Consider the following 18992-nt stretch of genomic DNA (forward strand, 5'->3'; position numbering starts at 1 on the left):
TCTAACGCTTTCATTTCTCTATAAGTATCTAGTTTCCCCATAGGTTTGAGTCCGAGGACCATGCAATACCTTGGTTCTGTCTAGTACCCAGGTATAGCGGAGCGGTTAGTTTCCCCATAAGCCTGAGTCCGAGGACCATGCAGTGCCTTGGTTCTGTCTAACGCTTTCATTCTTCTGTATGAAGGGGTTAGTCCTCGGAACGCTTTATTGGAGACGATTCCTCCTTGGGTCGGACTGTGATCTTACACGTGGCGTTGACCTCGCCTCCAGCCCGAGTCCCCCATCTTTTTCATTTACGAGGCGTCCCTTGGCCGTTCGCGTTCCGAGCTTGACGTTTCGATGTGCGAGGCGCGCCTTCATTAATGTCCTCGTGAATGAACACAAATCCAGCGGTCTACGGTCCCTTTTGGAATTTGGTAATTTCGTGATTAGCACTGCTGATAATTCTCCTTTCGAATTCTGTGTGGATTAATTCTCACCAATCTTCATCCTCTATATAAGGCTTTCCAGGGGGATGGTTTCTCCATACTCCATGAACTTCTCAACACAAACAGAAACACGCCCCTTCAATTCCCCCAAGCCCCTTTAATAATCTCGCCAGAATTGTGACCGGAGTTGGCAGATATGGGGCGGCTTTGGGCGGGTGTGAGGACATCCCTGCCAAGGGCCGTTGTGACCGTAGCCCCCACTGGGCTTCCGGTGCGGCAAAGTCTAGGTGTAACCCTGACAGTGCCGTACGCGGTGGCTAGGAAGGATGTCGCTGAAGTACCTAATGTCTCTCCCTGGAGCGCACCTCCGACAGAGGAGACGCGCGAACTCATGTCATGGCTGGTGCCCGAGTGTTGCCGTCTCCAACGGCCAACGCACGTGAGGGTTGGAGAGAACCAAGGGAACATCACGGGGGAGGGCGTCCCGGTGCCCCTACATCTGCTCCTCGCTTTATTCAAGCTCCACCGCACCGAGAAAGGAGTTGTTGGTGGTCTTGAAACAAGTCAGCCCCTTTCCTTGCTTCTATTGTCAAGCTCTCCCATTCTCTTGATGCCAATAAAAGCACGGGTTGACACTTCCCTCTAGCTAGTTTTAGGACAGGTCCACCTGGGCCTCTGATTGTAGAACTAGCTTGTAGGAATAGTTTTAAAACACGCATGCCTGAGCCTCTGATTGTATTTTGTACTTTTCTTTTTATGAAATAATATCAAGCTTTCTTTCTTTGCTGTTAAATCTTCTGTCTCGAACTTTTATCTCTCTGCAATGTTTGTTTGGTAGTTCTTTTTTTTTTTTTTTTTGCATCATCACCAACCTTTTGTAGAATGATTACTTAGAACGATCTCCTATTGCGCCGGCCAGCGCACTAATCCTCCCCACAGACGGTGCCAATTGTAGGGTTTGTTTTTGTAGCCCCAGCCCAAAGGATATGGGTTAAAGGCCCAATGAACCCGGAACAATGAATTTGTAGAGAGTGGATCGAAGGTTTAGGCACTCGCCGGCGTGCAGGAAGCATGAACTACTTTCCTTTTATTTGAAAAATACTAAGAACAGTTTACAACTGGGGGATGCTCCTCGGCCCATGGCCGAGGAGGTTGTTTCTTCCCCTTTTTCCTTTTTCTCTCTTCACCCCCCCCCTTTTTACACTTTGTTCCCCTTTCTTATATATCCCTCTCTTTCTCCTCCTGTTGATCATCTATTGGTCTCCCTCCTGACCGTCTGTCCCATCAGAGGCCATATCCATGCTCCAGTGGTTCACCCTGATTGATGTTGCTCTGTCAAGGGGTTACATCCCCATTAATGCGGCCAGAAGGGTTAGGTGAGTGTATTCAATGCCGAGGTGACAGTTCGCCCAAGGCTTGCCCCTTCTTCGTGCTTCTGTTGCCAACGCGTGGCACTGGGTCCTCTCCTCCTCGGATATTCCAGGAGTCCTTTGGTAGGGTGGTCCTAGTGTTCTTCCGAGGCCTCGGACTCCCAAGGACAGGGTCATCCTCGGACCCATCATGCATCCTCGGCGTGGGCCATTTGGGCCTGGCTTAGAGTGAGCCAAGGCTACCCGATTTTCTAGCCCCACATTTAAAATAAGTTTTATTATTCATTTAAAATTATTTTAATTTTGATTTTTTATGAAAACTAGTGCATAGTGAAAGGTCTTATTTTTAAGGAATTTGGTCAAATCTTTTGTGAAGCTTCACATAGAAAATAGGTTCTAGTGAAGAAAATATATTATGTGCCTGCTTCATAGAGCAAACTTATTATAAGATAATTAATTTTGATTCTTTAGTGATATAGTGCTTCTTTTCCAAAAAAAAAAAAAAAAGCATATATTGATGGACCATTAAGAGCATTCACACCCCAAAATTCTATCCCATCCTATTTTTACCATATCAAAAAACTATTTTATCAATTATACCATATTATTTTACAATATTCTCAGCATCCCAACTTTTATTTTACAATACAACACATTAAAATAATATTTCTACACAATAAAATAATATATCACAAAACCCAAAAACCCAGTAAGAGAGAGAGAGGAATTGATAAAGTAAGTGAATAAAATATTAGTTTTTTTTTTTTAATAAGAATTGAGGTAGGATTGCACTGTAGCACTATTGCAAAATTTTTTGCAATAATTGGTTTTTACAAGTCCGGATGTGTGGGGGGTTTTGGGTTTTTAAGCTAAATTTTCCATACATATGACACATTCCATTCCCAATGTGAATGCTCTTATTCCCTATCTATGGTCATAGAATCAATGGCGGAGCCAAGAATTTATTCTAGAGGGGCCAAGTTAAAGTTGTGCTATACCTTTTTTCAGAGGTGGTATTTGGTATTTCTTTTGCATATAGTATGTCACACACATTGTTTAGGTTGCCATAACTATCTTACACAACAAACTATAATTGATTGTATATCACTTTCACATAATCTTACTACTTTTTTTTCGCTAGTTACCATCTATCACGTGGACAATTGTTACAAAAATTCTAATTTTCTATGAGATCTTGTAATTTTTTATGTAAACACATAACTAGGAGACAATCACATAAACTGGGCCATGTCCATGTCATTGTTATCAAAGTACGAAACAATCACAAATCACTATTTCCAAATTTCAATTAAAAAAATATTCTATCACAAAATTAAATCAAGAATAAAATACTATAACAACTTTTTAGAATAAAAAATAATAATAAAACTTGAAGTGCCTACAAGCTAGACACCATTGACATCAAGTCATGATCAGCAAACATATTACATGAAAAGAGAGACAAAGGAATCAATATTCAATAGAGTTCTACTTCTACACAAGGTCAGAAGGAGATACCAGTCTAGTTAAGTGGAGCTAGTCCTAGACAACCGTGCTAGTGATCTGTGGTGTAAAGGGATTTTTCTAGTCTTTTGTGTGTGTTTTTAAGGAGGTTCTACTTCTGATTCATGATCTAGAAGAGATTTGTTTTGGGGTTTTTATTATTATTATTATTATTATTATTTTGTGATATTGCTTATTTGGAAATTGGTAAAAATTATTACTTTTGTTTGTATTTGGACTTTGGAGGGGCTAGGGCCCAGATAATAGTTTTGTTTTTGGATTCTTTGTATCAATTTTGATTTTTTGGATTTTTTTTTGTATCAATTATAAAATTTGAGAAGTTTAAAATAAATTTATAGAGAGATTAAATTAGTAGTATGTTTTTCTTTCTCAAAATTGCAAGGGAGGCCTGTAAGTAGATTTTATTATAATTTTTTGTTTTAGTAAGTAAAATTAACACTAATAAAGGGAGAATTTGAAAAGCTAGGGGGGGCCATGGCCCCCTCTGGCCCCAATGTGGCTCCACCACTGCATGGAATCATTCGACTCTACAAGTAATTGTCAAGCAAAAGTTTCTTGTGTTATTTATGGAAATTGGAGATGGCCTGTTGCTAGCCATGTCTGATGACATTGTTCATATTCAAGGCACTTTTCCTGATCAGATGTACTTTTGATCAAGGCAGGGCTGATAGATAAAGTAACTACGGACTCTGGTTGCCACTTGGAATATTGCTCAAAGGGCATAACCAAGGGCATAGAGACTAATATCTTAAATATATACCTAATTTTAGTGTTAGAGCATTCACAACAGTGGAGCCAAATTTTTAGCTTTTTAGCACTACAAAAAATCATTTTATCTATTTTACCTTCTCACATCCAACGACAGTGGTTTTATTTTAGCTTTTAACACAATAAAATAATATTTCATTCAACTACCAAAATACAACCAAAACCACCGTCAAAGCCATAGAAATCACTGCATAGCATAACCCCGCCACTGTAACCAGGGCCCATCAAAACCAGTGAAGAAGAACAAAAAAAGAAATCAGAAAAATCAGATCAAAACAAAAACCCAAACCAAAACCCATGCCCAATAAGGATGGCCTCATCTGTTGATTTAACATGAAGCGCATCACAGTTTGCATTGCTGTACATCGCAGTCCTCGTTATTCGGCAAGTGATTTCGCCTTTGTTCGGCATGAGAATTTTCTCTATGCTCTGTGAAGAAGAAGAAGCAGAGTCGGAGAATAAGTGCTATTGGAAGAAGAAGAAGAAGAAGAAAGAGAAGGAAGGTTTGTGATTGTGTTGGTGTTGGAGCTTTCGATGGAGAAAGGAAGCCATGGACGCCATGAGAGAGAGAGAGAGAGTCTTTGAGCTCTGTGAGTGAAAACCGAGTGTGATTTGCATTGGGAGAGACACGAAGAGGTAATGAGAAGAGAGAAAAAAAATAGTGGGAACGCAATATATATATATATATATATTTTAAACCTTTATGCTACTGTGCATAGCCAAAAGTAGCTGGAGCCAAAAAATATAACTTTGACTCTACTATTGCAGGGTACATTTTGATATTTAGTAGTGTTAAAAATAACTATATAGCTATTTAGCACCATTATTGCTAGTGCTCTTATGCCCTAATTTTTTCATAACAGACTTATTACGCAAAGAGATAGACTTTCATTGGGGTTTCATTGGAGACACATTTCGTGTTTTCTGTAGAGGCACCGTGCATAGAATTAATCCCAAGACTAATTAAGTGTTTTCAGTGTGGAATTTGCAAAGAGAAATTGCCAAGAACTAGTTGATGTCCTCTAAAGTGTTCAGTGGAAAAGGAGTTCCAGAATTTATACCGCTAAAGATATCAAACTAAAAGAACCTAATTACGTATAATATGTTTACGAAGTGATCCGTGGAAGACTTTATTCATGCAAAAAGCCAATAATTTTACCATATTCTCCAACAACGTCGGTATTCCTCATTCTGTTTTCTTGTGAATAGGGCCATAGAGTCAAATGATTTTTCTATTTTTTTAAAATTGTAGTTGGGTTGTTTTGTTGGCCTGTTTGTATGATTTACTATAGCCTACACTCGACAATGTTTCAAAATAAAATTTGCATCCAAAAACAAATAATGATGATACTAATACAACAAGAACGTTTTGCATAATTTATTTCAAAGGGAGCTCCAGGCTGGTATTTGATCCATACTTAGGCATGTTCATGTCTATATAATAAGCATACATAAGTTGATTGATGTGTGATCATTTGGGTCAGAGCAAATTAATAACGTAATCTGATCTGAGTCTGACCCAATAAAACCCCATTAAGCCTATAAAGTTATTACTTGCTGCATATTAAGCATAAAAGACTTAGTATTTAGAGGAGGGAAGTAACTATAAGCTGGAAATCCTCAAAGCTAACAGCTCCATCTCCATCTCCATCCATGGAAGCAACAATACTCTGACAATCCTCCCGAGTTAAGTGAAAGCCCAGACTCCCCATGACCTGAAACAGCTCATCTACTGTCAAAACCTCATCCTCATCACCCTTCAAAGTTTCAAAGGCCGCTTTAAGGAGATTCCCCAAGGACCCAATTTGCAAATCCTTGGTGTTCATCTCCAAGAACTCCTCCATGCTCAGCAAACCATTATTGTCAGTGTCTCCTTTCTGCATCATTTCCCTTACCTCTTGTTCACTTGGATTGTACCCAAGTGATCCCATGATGCCACCGAGTTCAGCAACTGTTATTGATCCATCATTGTCTGAGTCAAAAGCTCTAAATGCTTCCACTAGACTTAGAACATGGCTCAGTATCTCAGTTTGTGCAGATATAGAGCCAACTTGAGCCATTGAAGGTTATGGATAGAGCAGAACTTTTTTTTTTTTTTTTAAAAGAAGATAGTGCAGAACTTGTTCTTGCATTTACCTTCATATCTTTCCATAAATACAGCAAAAAAGGGATGTCCATTATTCTTTTGGGACTACTCTGTGATGATATAAAGTTGGAAAAAGCAAAAGGTTCTTAATTCTTATGCTCATAACTTATTCAGTCTTATCCTCAACTTGTTGGAATGAGTTTATTCTGATTGCAACTGTTGATGTTACCTGGATTTTGAATTTCGATTCCCCCAATACTTAAGCAGATTATAGGAAACTTCCCGTGGATTTAGTGTTAAAATATTTATTAAATGATTAAATTTATCAGTCTAATTATTTAAAACTTTGGAACAATTGGTAATTTTCATTTGATTCCAACACTTGCTGAATCACTGCCAAAATAATCTACAAGAAACATGTAACAATCTGAAAAAGTGCGAAAAAAAAAAATAATAATTATCTTTCAAGGCAATTAATATTAAAAAAAAAAGTATATCTGGGTTGGGCCAGTAACAAGAAAAGCTCAACAAGAATGTGCTGTATCTTTGCCCAATAGTTGTGGTGATTAAAAAGATTCAACAGAATAGGCTTAGGCAGCTTGAAGCCCATTCATGAAAATATATGTTTTAGCAGGCTGCACTGACCGGAGAAACTTTCAAGGCCTAAAGTAATTGAAGGAAGGAAGCTGACACATCGATAATCAATTCAAAAGCCCAACACGGGTTAAAGTTACAAGCTACAATCTAAAACGATGGTTGAATTTCCTTTTCCCAGTCCAATTCCTGTGTACACATATAGGATCCAGACAAATTCTATATTGTATTTTTGGGCCAGGGCTTGCAACAGATTTTTAGATCAGCATCAGGTAACGTTACCCTTGGGCCTTCCTGCCTAATCCAATTTTTTTTTTTTTTTTTTTTTTTTTTTTTTTTGAGAAACTGCCTAATCCAATTGATCTTGCAGAAATCACTTTTAATTTTGGATGACCATCCTCTCTTAAAAAATAAAAAATAAATAAATAAAATAAATAAAAGTCTAGTGTTCAAAAATATTAAGGAACACTTTCTAGAAGTTCTTTTTTCCAAAAGATCCCATATATAGGGATTAGTTACAAAAGTTTGAAATTGTGCATATTCTTTGAGTGATTCTTTGCATTACTTCTCTTTTAACCAAATCATCCGTAACGCTGTTAGCTTCATGGAAGATGTGACGTAGAAGGATGGTCCACACTCTACTTAATAGGGCTCTACAGTCATGGACTCACAAATTAATGGAGTCATAGCCGGAGACCCAGAGTCATTGTCTCATTTGATGTTAGCCAGCATATCACAATTTCATAATCAATTTGCAAGTTTATAAATTTGTAATCAAGTTCCCAGGAAATTAATAAACTTTGTCCAACTGCCCGTAGTTCTACAGCATTATTTGTGACAAAACCAATATGCATTGGAAAGCCATTAATCCAGTTCCTTTGGCTATCCCGAAGGACTCCCCTTCCCCTGCAAATCTCTCTCTTTCTTTATATATATATATATATATATTATTTTGTTGCTTTGATATCACTTTTTATTTGACGTGCAGCAAGAAATGAGCAACGTAGTCGTGAAAAAGGGCACTTTTCCAACATGTGTAGTGACAAAAATCAAAATTAAACAGCAAAAAGATTAGAAAAACAGAAGTCCACCAAATTAAAAATAAATAGCTGACAGAAACTATTTTCCCTAGAATTTAAAAGCAAGTAAACTAATTAGATAGCCGATTCACCATGATAGCGACAGTGAATTCATCCACTCTTTACTTTTCTCATTTTTCTTTCCCCATCAAACACAATAAGGCAATATTATTTAATTCATTAATTTTTTTATGCAATAAAATTTTTTTTTTCTTTGGCTAAACCATTTTGCAATCACTTTTTTTATTGTTTTCCTGTTGTCCTCTAAAGCTTCTTAGTCCTTGTCTTCCTCATACATTAGATTTATGTATCACAACATCACCCTCTTACAGTATGTGACAATATATGCTTCCTCATTGTCATAGTATACGAGACTTGTAATGTATGAAAGAAATTATGCATATATCAAATTCATCACTGTGAAAGAAATGATCCATATTTTGAAAAACATTGAATACCTATCCGAAAACTACCAATGATTTGAAATTAGAAAAGTTGCCGTTATTTTCTGGTGGGATTTGTCCACAAATTTTTTTCCACCAACTTACTCTCCCCCAAATTTGACTAATATATCCAGTAAATCTTATCCTGGGACTCAGCTCCTTGACTAGGTCCAATAAATGATCCGTATAAATTAAGGCTCCCAAGAAGTCCTAGTGCTCTAAGAATGAAGTGTCCAATGAAATTAGGGATACAATACAAAAGATATAATAAAGATGGGGCAACAAAAATATAAAAACTTAGGATAATGTTAAGGAATATCAACTTAATTAGCACAAGATCAAATCTTGTCTGTTATGCTATGAATGGGGAATTTTTTTAATTGAGAAAAAAGGTTCACCATTTAACAACCCTGGTGGGAAACAACACAGTTTGATTTGCCATGGTTTTTATAGTTGATACCTTCGTACACAGAAAAACGGGCATGTTTGGATGGAGGGGAGAAGGAGAGTAGAATTGGTTAAAAATATATTAATTTTGTGCTAAATCTACTCCCCCTCCCTCTTCCTTAATCTAAACGGACCATTATAGTTTTTATTGTTTTCGTATTTGTGGAGATGAGAATTAAGAATTGGATAAATATAATTGAAAGAGGGGCCATGTTGTTGCGCGCGGGGAAACTGAAAGTGAAAACTAGGTGACCTTTCCAAGTACCAAACAACAAGGGGCCAAAACATGAGTTACTTGGCTCACTGTGGAAGGTGAGACCAATGGCCCTTGGAATTGGATGTGGCGATACACAAAGAGCCCTTTGGGTTATATCCCGCATTTTTAAATCTTTCTCTGCTCAGACCTATTTGTATATTGCAATTTGAATCAAATGGGAAAAAAAGAATAGCATAAGAGTGTGTAGCAGATCGAGGTTGGTTATCAGAAATGGATTTAGAGAATATGATTATCCATTGTAAATATATTTTTGACATAAGATAAAAATTAAGTAATGAGAAAGGGTCAAAAGAAATTGTAAAGATACTTGACACAGAATTTTAGATAAAAATGACTCTTGGCGCAAAAATGAAGCAAATTTAAAACCTAAACAAACTTTGGCATCAAATTAGAGTGCAATTCGGATATTTGTCAAAAAATTAGAATCTAATTTAAAATTTTAATTAAGTTACTAAATTGTAACCCATGCTTATGCATAGAAACATTCAATAATAGTGATAATGAGGTGGTCAACCTGGCTTTCGCATTGAGTATTATCTATGGGTCTCTTGAAACCAAAATTTAAAAAAATTAAATTGGAAACATGGCACAAAACCAAACAAAAATTAGAAACTAATTTCGATTCAATTTGGATTTTAATTGCTCTTTGATTTTAGTATAATATATATGGCTACTTAGAAATTGTGCAATGCACAGTAAAGTTTAACAAAATAAGATTTTTTTTTCTCTCTCTCTTTTTTTTTTTTTTTTAATATGAAATTTGATTATTAAGGTAATTATTAATTAGCATTTATTATAATTATATTTTAATGTAAAAATATTTATTTCACCATTTAATTAAAAAATGGCTTGGCAAGATTATAATGGAGAGTTTAAATATAAAATAGAATTTAAAATATTATATATATATATATATAGTCAAAATCGTAAAGTCACAAAAGCTTATAATCAAAATATTATGAAGTTAACTGCCAAACATTTTGGTTACATATGTATACTAGTGAGTAGCATGTGTAACGCATGAGAAAGTTTAATTAAATAGGATTTCATCTAAAAATATAATTTTCACTCTTCTAATTTGTATAAAAATATGAAATTTGATCATAACCCCCCCCCCCCCCCAAAAATTGTTAAGTATGATAGCTATTTATAAACATTTCTTATGATTGTGTTTGTATATGAAATATTAAATATGAAATTTGATAATCATGGTATTTAATTAATAAAGTATTTATTAAGATTTTATTTTTATATAGAACTATTAAATATTATAATTATGATAATCATTAATAGGTATTTATTTTTAAAGAAATGTTATATTTACAACATTTTCATAACACTTTTACAATAAATTTTTATTAGATGTTACTAGTGAGTAAAAAAGTAATTGCAATTATGGATTCAAATTAAAACCAATAACAACTTACCACATATAATTTGTTATGAAAATATTGTGGACATAGTATGTCTCAAATTATTTTTATTGTATTTGCATATGAAACTATGTATTCTACTATTTAACAATATATTTCTCAAAAAAAAATCATTTTAACAATATGATGTGACAAGATGTCAATTAAGGATTTAAATATTGAATAGAATTTTTTTTAGATGAAGAAATATATAATATAATTTAAACTCGATTATATACACACACACATATTTTTTGACATGTAAAATTGTGAGTCTTCAAAAGCATGTGTCAAATATCATGAGGTCAAATAAAAGTGAAATGTCTTCAATTTTCTATATAAAATATATTGCACAATTATAAAATTATACAAAAATGTGTACCAATCTTATGACATGTTTATACTATCCTAGAATAATTTTTGTGATATTAAAAAAAATCAACTAATTGATGTTATCAGTTTTAAAATTTTAATACATTAATATATAAAATAAAAATCTCATGTCTCAATCCGAATATTTCACTTTATGCTCTACATAATTATNCCCTCCCCCCCCCCCCAAAAATTGTTAAGTATGATAGCTATTTATAAACATTTCTTATGATTGTGTTTGTATATGAAATATTAAATATGAAATTTGATAATCATGGTATTTAATTAATAAAGTATTTATTAAGATTTTATTTTTATATAGAACTATTAAATATTATAATTATGATAATCATTAATAGGTATTTATTTTTAAAGAAATGTTATATTTACAACATTTTCATAACACTTTTACAATAAATTTTTATTAGATGTTACTAGTGAGTAAAAAAGTAATTGCAATTATGGATTCAAATTAAAACCAATAACAACTTACCACATATAATTTGTTATGAAAATATTGTGGACATAGTATGTCTCAAATTATTTTTATTGTATTTGCATATGAAACTATGTATTCTACTATTTAACAATATATTCTCAAAAAAAAATCATTTTAACAATATGATGTGACAAGATGTCAATTAAGGATTTAAATATTGAATAGAATTTTTTTTAGATGAAGAAATATATAATATAATTTAAACTCGATTATATACACACACACATATTTTTTGACATGTAAAATTGTGAGTCTTCAAAAGCATGTGTCAAATATCATGAGGTCAAATAAAAGTGAAATGTCTTCAATTTTCTATATAAAATATATTGCACAATTATAAAATTATACAAAAATGTGTACCAATCTTATGACATGTTTATACTATCCTAGAATAATTTTTGTGATATTAAAAAAAATCAACTAATTGATGTTATCAGTTTTAAAATTTTAATACATTAATATATAAAATAAAAATCTCATGTCTCAATCCGAATATTTCACTTTATGCTCTACATAATTATAACCTATTAGAAGTTTTTTTTAGTTAAATAACCAATACATAAAATAAAATAAAATAAAACATTGCACATTTTAATTGATGGAATATAAAGTAGAAAGTAGAATAGTAGATTTTTATTCAAATATATCTATATACTTTCAAGCAAAATGATTAGCATAATAATTTGTATAATCTATTTCATTATTTTTATAAATTTGAAATTGGTATTGATGTGTAACTGAAAAATGAATCATTGTCCATAAGAGTAATTCACAGATTTTAAAGGAGCGTCCAAGAGAGAAGATAAGTTCATCTTAAGGAAATTTCAAGCACTCCCATTAACCAAGAAGTCAATTACACCACGACCAGCCATTCCAAGACATAGGGTGAATTCCTTGAAATCTGCTCCACTCTCCCCACTAAGTCCACACATCTCCCATGATGATAGTGGCACTTAAAAAGTAAATCCACTCCAAGTTCTCTATATAAAGGACCTGACCTCACCAAGCAAGGGTATGCACAACTAATCTTCCACTTCCTATATTTGAGTTCTTGAGAGAAATACTGACCTGATCGTCAGAGGATTCTTGGCTGGCACCCATAGGTGGCTCCACTTGAAGCCTAGAGGGTTCAAATGAACCCCATGAACTGGTGAAAAATATTATATATAAAAAAAAAAAAATATATATATATATATATTCTTTTGACCCCTTAAAATAAAAATTTGAAGACCTTGACCTTAAATTTTTTTTAAGCCTAGCTTAAATAAGCTAGATATTAACAATATCTTAGTCCTTTTAAACACACACACATAAGCCTGTCCACAGGTCGGTCCGGGTCGGGTTTGTGCCCAACCCAGAACCAACCTACTACTTCGTGTCTACCATTTTTGGACCTGTCGCTGGCCGGTAAAAGGGGTCGTTCGGGTGGTCGGACCTCGTTGGAGACCGGTCGGTTCTCGATCGAGGTTGAAAGTTGCAAAACTATGCCGGAATCTAATGAAATCCACCGAATCTGTACCAAATTGGGCCGGAGATGCTGAGATCTGGCTGGGTCTCGAAGAGATCAGGCCAGATCTCGACGAGATCTCGCCAAATCTTGACGAGATCTCGTCGGATCTCGAAGAGATCTGGCCATTTCTCGACTAATTGGACTAAAATCACCAGTGAAACGCTCCCATGATGGAAAACGACGACTTTTTCGGAGTAATACGGTCGGATCGGTTTTTTTCGGGTTTTCATGTTCAAACCCGTCGACCGACCCGCCGATCTCGGGTTATGAGGGTGGCGACCCGCTGTCGACCCGTCACCAGCGTCGGGTCAGCCGATTCTCGGTTCGGATCGCCCGAGTTGGCCGGGTGGGTGAGTTGGTTTGGACACCCTTACACACACACACACACACACACACGCAACCCAATAACAAACCAATTTAATCTAACATCTAGAGAAAAAAGTCCAACAACAAAAGTAGAAATTTATTAATCTTAAAACTTAGAAAAGGCCCTTTTAGATCATAAAAAATTTGAAATAAAGCAATCAAATGAGAGATCAATAGATGAATGATTGTTTGGCTATGTACATTGAAAGAAATGTAGATTGTAAAATTGATAATGACAATATCATTTAACGATTTAAAATATAAATCCTTGTAAAAAATAATTGTAAAACTTTATGTATTTGGGTTTTTATGGGGGGTTTTTTGTTTTTGATTTTTGTTTTTTGTTTTTGTTTTTGTTTTTGTTTTTTGTTTTTTGTTTTTTGTTTTTTGTTTTTTGTTTTCTGTTTTTTTTTTTTTTTTTTTTTTTTTTTTTTAATAGTCGGCAAAATTTGGTAAATAGTACATTTTTCGGAAAAAAAAAAAAAATCGGTCACTAGCATGCGTTTGAACTTATTTAGTAAGTTGGACTATTTTTGGAACTTGAGTTTGTCAAACTCGAGTTCCAACCCAAAATCAAGTTTCCTACACTCGATTTACTCTTGGATAACACCTGACGTGAAATTAAATTAAAAAAAAAAAGGATAATTACAATAAACCCACCTATGGTTAGGCCTGTTTTCACTTTACCTACTTATGATTCAATCATTTACACTTTACCCACCTGAACTTCAATTAGTTACCCATCCGTTACCCACCTCACCTACAGACATTAGAAAAACACATTTTTAGAGAAAAACAAACATAACAAAAATCAAAAAGTTAGGGTTTTGATTACTTAAGAACTTCTACAAGAACAAAGTACATGGAGCAAGGATGACTTGGATGCCGATAAAGTCACAAGCATCCAATAAGAAAGGCCAGGCACGAGACTGAATGGAAGAGGGGCTCTGGAAGTTCTTGCAGCACTCCAAAACCTCTTAGGGTAAACCTGACTCGGTGAAGGACTTCAAAGGAGCATACTTACCCAATTTCACATTATGCCCACTCACCACAACCAGGCCATCTTTCAAAGTTTCATCCTCTTCTTTTCTTGGTGGGTTTTGCTTTCCTTGTCATCCTCTTTCGGTTTCTTATTCTTACTCTTCTTCTCTTTGGCCTCAATTTCTTCGTGCTTTTGCTTGGGATTATTAGCTTCAGGTTCTTTGACTTTGTCCTTGTTCCTTTGCTTATTCTTCTTTTTCCTTATCTTACTTTTTGGGTTTTTGTGGGGGTTTTGAATCACTAGGAAGAACGCCGGTGGTTGATTTGATTTTGGCAGTGGTTGTGTGTTGTGGTTTGCTATTGGTTATGGGTTTCAAAGGTAGAGTAGCCACCACGATGACATTGCTCTACTTCATGGGTCTTTTTTCTTTTCTTTTCTTTTCTTATTTTTTTGGGTGGTTTTTTAGGTTGTGGGTTGATCTGATTTTGTTATGGGTTTCAAAAGTGGTTGTGGTGATTGTTGGTGGTCGGGAAAAAGAGAGAGAGACAAATGTGGACATGATAAACCCAGTTTTGGGTCTTTAGAAGCAAACCCAGTTTTGAGATTGTTCATGCTATTGAGGCTTCCGACTATTCATTCGTTTGGGTTGTTGGAAAAACCTTCATATGTTGGAGGGAGTTTGTTATGGTGTGCCTATGATTACATTGCCTCTTGTTGAATAGTTCTTGAAGTTTCTGTATTTTTGAAGTTCTTAAGCAACTTTTTACAATTTTTACATAATGACATTTTTTTTATCTTGTTTTCTTTTGATTTTGTATGAATTTTTTGTTTTGGGAGGAGAGAGACATCCCAAAGTCAAAACCTCACCATCACATGAAAGCATGATCAAAAAAATCAAAACCCCAGCTCAATACAAGGGATTTTTGTGTTTCTAGGGCTCGTGAGGAAAAGATTCAATAGTTCGTGTTTTTTATCCGTGCTATGTTCTAATTTTTAATAGAATGGTGTTTTTCTAACGTCTAAGGGTGAGGTGAGTAACGAATGGGTAACAGATTGAAGTTCAGGTGGGCAAAGTGTAAATGATTAAACCACGGGTAGGCAAAGTGAAAATGGGTCATACCACAGGTAAGTTTACTGTAATTATTCCTATAATAATAAAAAAATAAATAAATTAAAAAAAAAAAAAAAAAACCTCCTTGAAGATGCATAGTGGTCTTGAAGGTAGCAATGTGGTCAAAGGGATCTCGATTTCCATCGTATGAATCTAAAGAAGGCATTTTAAACTTCGGTGGTAGGGGATGGCCATTGATGGAAGCTGTAAAGGGAGAGTCAGTTTTATGAACCAAATCTTCTACTGGATTCGCCCTCCTCATATTCTCCTTCATTTCGTCCATGGCATTCTTCATTTGATCCATCTCTTTCTTCAAGTCAGATGCCCTTCGCGAAGTGGTATCTCTTGATTGACTCCCATGCTGAAAGTTCTCCCTACCCTCTTGACTCTGAGTTTGCCCTTCTCCTTCATGCTCCTGATGCGTCTGCCTTCTTAAATTAACCTCTCTCCATAAGTCCTGGTTCTGGCGGGTTAACTCCGCCATCGCAGCGCCATAGAGTGCATATGTTGGACAGACGGGGCCTGCATGTCCGGTGCAGATTGGCGATCGCGCTGAGGATTACTCGATGCATCTCTACTCTGTTGAGGGCCTGGGCTAGTTGCCCTTGATCTAGTCCGAACCATTCCAACCCTTTCGCGAGGGAAAGAAATCGCAGAACCAAACAAGTTCGAGAGCGACAAATTCTGTTTCCCACAGACGGCGCCAACTGATAATTCAGGAAAATCAGTGGGTTGAAAAATCTTCAAACTTCATCAATCTTGAGAGTTAAATCCTGCGAAACCAAATTCAATTAGAGAAAAGACCGGTGGGTGCCGGCCTATGGTCCTCCGATGATGAAGTTAGTGATCTGGAATAGGGATGGAAACTTTCTAAGAGTGTTCTCTTCTCTTCTCAATAGGAAAATCAGAAAAAATCCCTTACCTCTACGCAGAGTCGTGTTTATATAGTGTATGGAACGGTTATTTGCTCTGATAACCGTTCCTATTGTCGAGGAGTTCACCAAAATCGGAGGTAACTTCCATAACTTCCGTGGAAGTTACCTCATCCGAATCGGTGCCTCATTACGAGCAATGGAGGTTTTGGTCTATTGGTAAGTCATGAATGCTTGGCTCGTCCATCCCTAACTAGGGGTGGACGTGCCTTAGCATAGCCATGCTTGCCTCGTCCGTCCTTTGGGACGGACGAGACCTTGTTCGTCCGTCCATAGGGACGGACGAGGCAACTTGGCTGTGCCCATACTTCTTCTCTTCTTTTTTTTTTTTTTTTTTTTTTTTTTTTTTTTTTTTTTTTTTTGTAGACGAGCCATATGGACAATTTTTAAGGTGGTATTTTATAGCATCATCAACACCAATTATAATTTTGGCGGCTTCCTGATAACAAATTCGGTCTCCAGGTAAGGAATTATCGGTCAAAAGGTGTGATAGGAAAAAAAAATGTGCGGTAACTTGCCTCCAACAGATGTGCGGTAATGAAAGTAGTGGGAGAGAATGGCTCCAAGCCCCCAACAACCTAAGTACCTAGCATACTATGGTCATATTGTAAATGATGTGCGGTAACTTGCCTCCTCTCTTTTTTTTTACTGCATTAAGTTTTTCACATCTACATAGGCATTATAACTCTGTAGCACATTCTTTAACAAGACAAGCAGTTTGCTCCTCCTTTTGTTAGTCTAGATAGAAGATGCACTACTAGATATTGCACTTGTACTCAGAATGGAGCCACACATTGCATTGACCCCCAATTTTGATTTTGATTTTGATTTTTAAATATTAGTATATATGTAGTACTAATTTTAGCGATTGTTGTTCTATAAAATTACACTTTGCCCCCTCTTAACAATACTATTAATTCCTTTAAGAATAATGTTATAGTCACACACTTTTCTTTAACATTTTTACAAACTATTGAGGTAATAAATTAATTCTTATTAGTTCATATCTGGGCTCACCATTTATATCACATTTTTACTTATTAATAACCATTCACCATATCAGTTATTTGTAAAAAGTTTGTAACTCTAGAATTTTCCTCATTTTAAAGGCTATATAAAAAAAAAAAAAGTATAGATCTAAAATCTAAAACAAAATATGCTAGCTCCAAAAAATTAGCCCAACAACAAAAATGACCAATAGCAAAACTAAAATAATAATAATAATAAGTCAAGTAAATCAATTTCACCAAAAATAATTTTGTTATTATCCAATAACAAACGCATTAAAAAATAAATAAAAAAACTTCAATAACTAAGTAGTAACAAAGCCGCAATTTCACCAAAAATAATTTTGTTATTATCCAATAACAAACGCATTAAAAAATAAATAAAAAAACTTCAATAACTAAGTAGTAACAAAGCCGCAATACACAACTAGTATAATGGACAGTAGGGCCACCCCCTAACCTGAAATCCTGGCTTACTACTCCATGATGATCTTAACTTCTTAATCGCTTTTTTTTTTTTTTTTTTTTAAGAAACCGCCTTCCATTATGGTTAGGACCTGAACTTCTTAAAAGAAAAAGAAAAAGAAAAGAAAAAAGTAGTGGTAGAGAAAGGACAACGTGTCTAGGAGATATAAAATATGATACAAAATATACGCATGATAGGGCGAGAGGAATTTTTACCATCCTAAAGCCAAGCCGTAGCCTAAAGGTTTGTTTGTTTGTTTTTTATTTTCATAAGCCGCCAAGGATTTGGCTACCGTTAAAGTCTACAAGTCCACCACCAATTTATTTCGTGTCACCATATGCACTCGTAAAAATCAAATTTATTAAATTATAGACTCTAGTTTCCTCCTCAAATTTATTATAGAAAAAAGGTTGCGGTGCTATCAAGCTTTTTACTTATGTCTGGATCTGTCCAAAAGAGAAAAGAAAAGCTTGGCTTGTTATTAATATTATCTCAATCAGGAAATAGCCTGGAGAGATTCTATATACGCTTTTTGGATGGGAGATGGCGCGGGTAACGTGGGTAATAGTTTTACAGAGCAATGTAGAAGGACAGAAGTCAAGTGCTTCGATACCTACTCATCCAAACATAGAAAAAAGGTAATAAGTGTTTGGATTCTTCACCCAGACTCGGAGATAACAAAATACTTCTTTTACTTTATAAAAACTTGGACTAAAACATAGATGGAACAAATGGAATCTCTGTGCTAGGTAACTCATTCCACTTTGATCCAACGCCCTCCAAAGGACCTTCCCCACTAAACAATCCTCCCAACGTGTATAGGATTTCAAAATTATAATAATAATAATAATAATAATAGATGAGTTATGATATGAGTAGGCCGTTTGCTCCAAACTCGATGGTGAATCAATAATTTGAAAAGAAGAAAAGGGACTATTAGGGCAAAATTTGCTCAACAACATCTTTTTAGAAAAATATTAGATAAATTAATAACATGTGGTTGAAAGAATTTAGTAAGTTGGATTGTTTTTGGAACTCGAGTTTGTTAAACTCAAGTTCCAACCCAAAATTGAATTTCCCAAACTCGATATACTCTTGGATAACACCTGACGTGGATTAAAAAAAAAAAAAAAACACGTGGAACTCGAGTTCCATTTAAAAAAAAATAATAATAATGAAACTTGAGTTTCCTACACTTGAGTTCCATTTGGGTTTTTTTTTTTTNTTTTTTTTTTTTTTTTGGGACGCACCGTTTACACAAAAACACAGTGATGGGCCTGTTGGTGATTGGACCAAATCCCATTTTTGTGGACCTTATA

General features: G+C 35.0%; 1 protein-coding gene across 1 annotated transcript; it reads right to left on the bottom strand.

Moving 5' to 3' along the window:
* Nucleotides 1-5435: 5435 nt before the first annotated feature.
* Nucleotides 5436-6217, bottom strand: LOC112035921 (probable calcium-binding protein CML29). Its single transcript, XM_024068748.2, has one exon. The coding sequence runs from the start codon at nucleotides 6148-6150 to the stop codon at nucleotides 5677-5679; it is 474 nt and encodes a 157-aa protein (XP_023924516.1). The 5' UTR covers nucleotides 6151-6217; the 3' UTR covers nucleotides 5436-5676.
* Nucleotides 6218-18992: the final 12775 nt, after the last annotated feature.

This window comes from Quercus suber, unplaced genomic scaffold (genome assembly GCF_002906115.3).
Source record: "Quercus suber isolate HL8 unplaced genomic scaffold, Cork oak 2.0 scaffold_312, whole genome shotgun sequence".
Taxonomy (NCBI): domain Eukaryota; kingdom Viridiplantae; phylum Streptophyta; class Magnoliopsida; order Fagales; family Fagaceae; genus Quercus; species Quercus suber.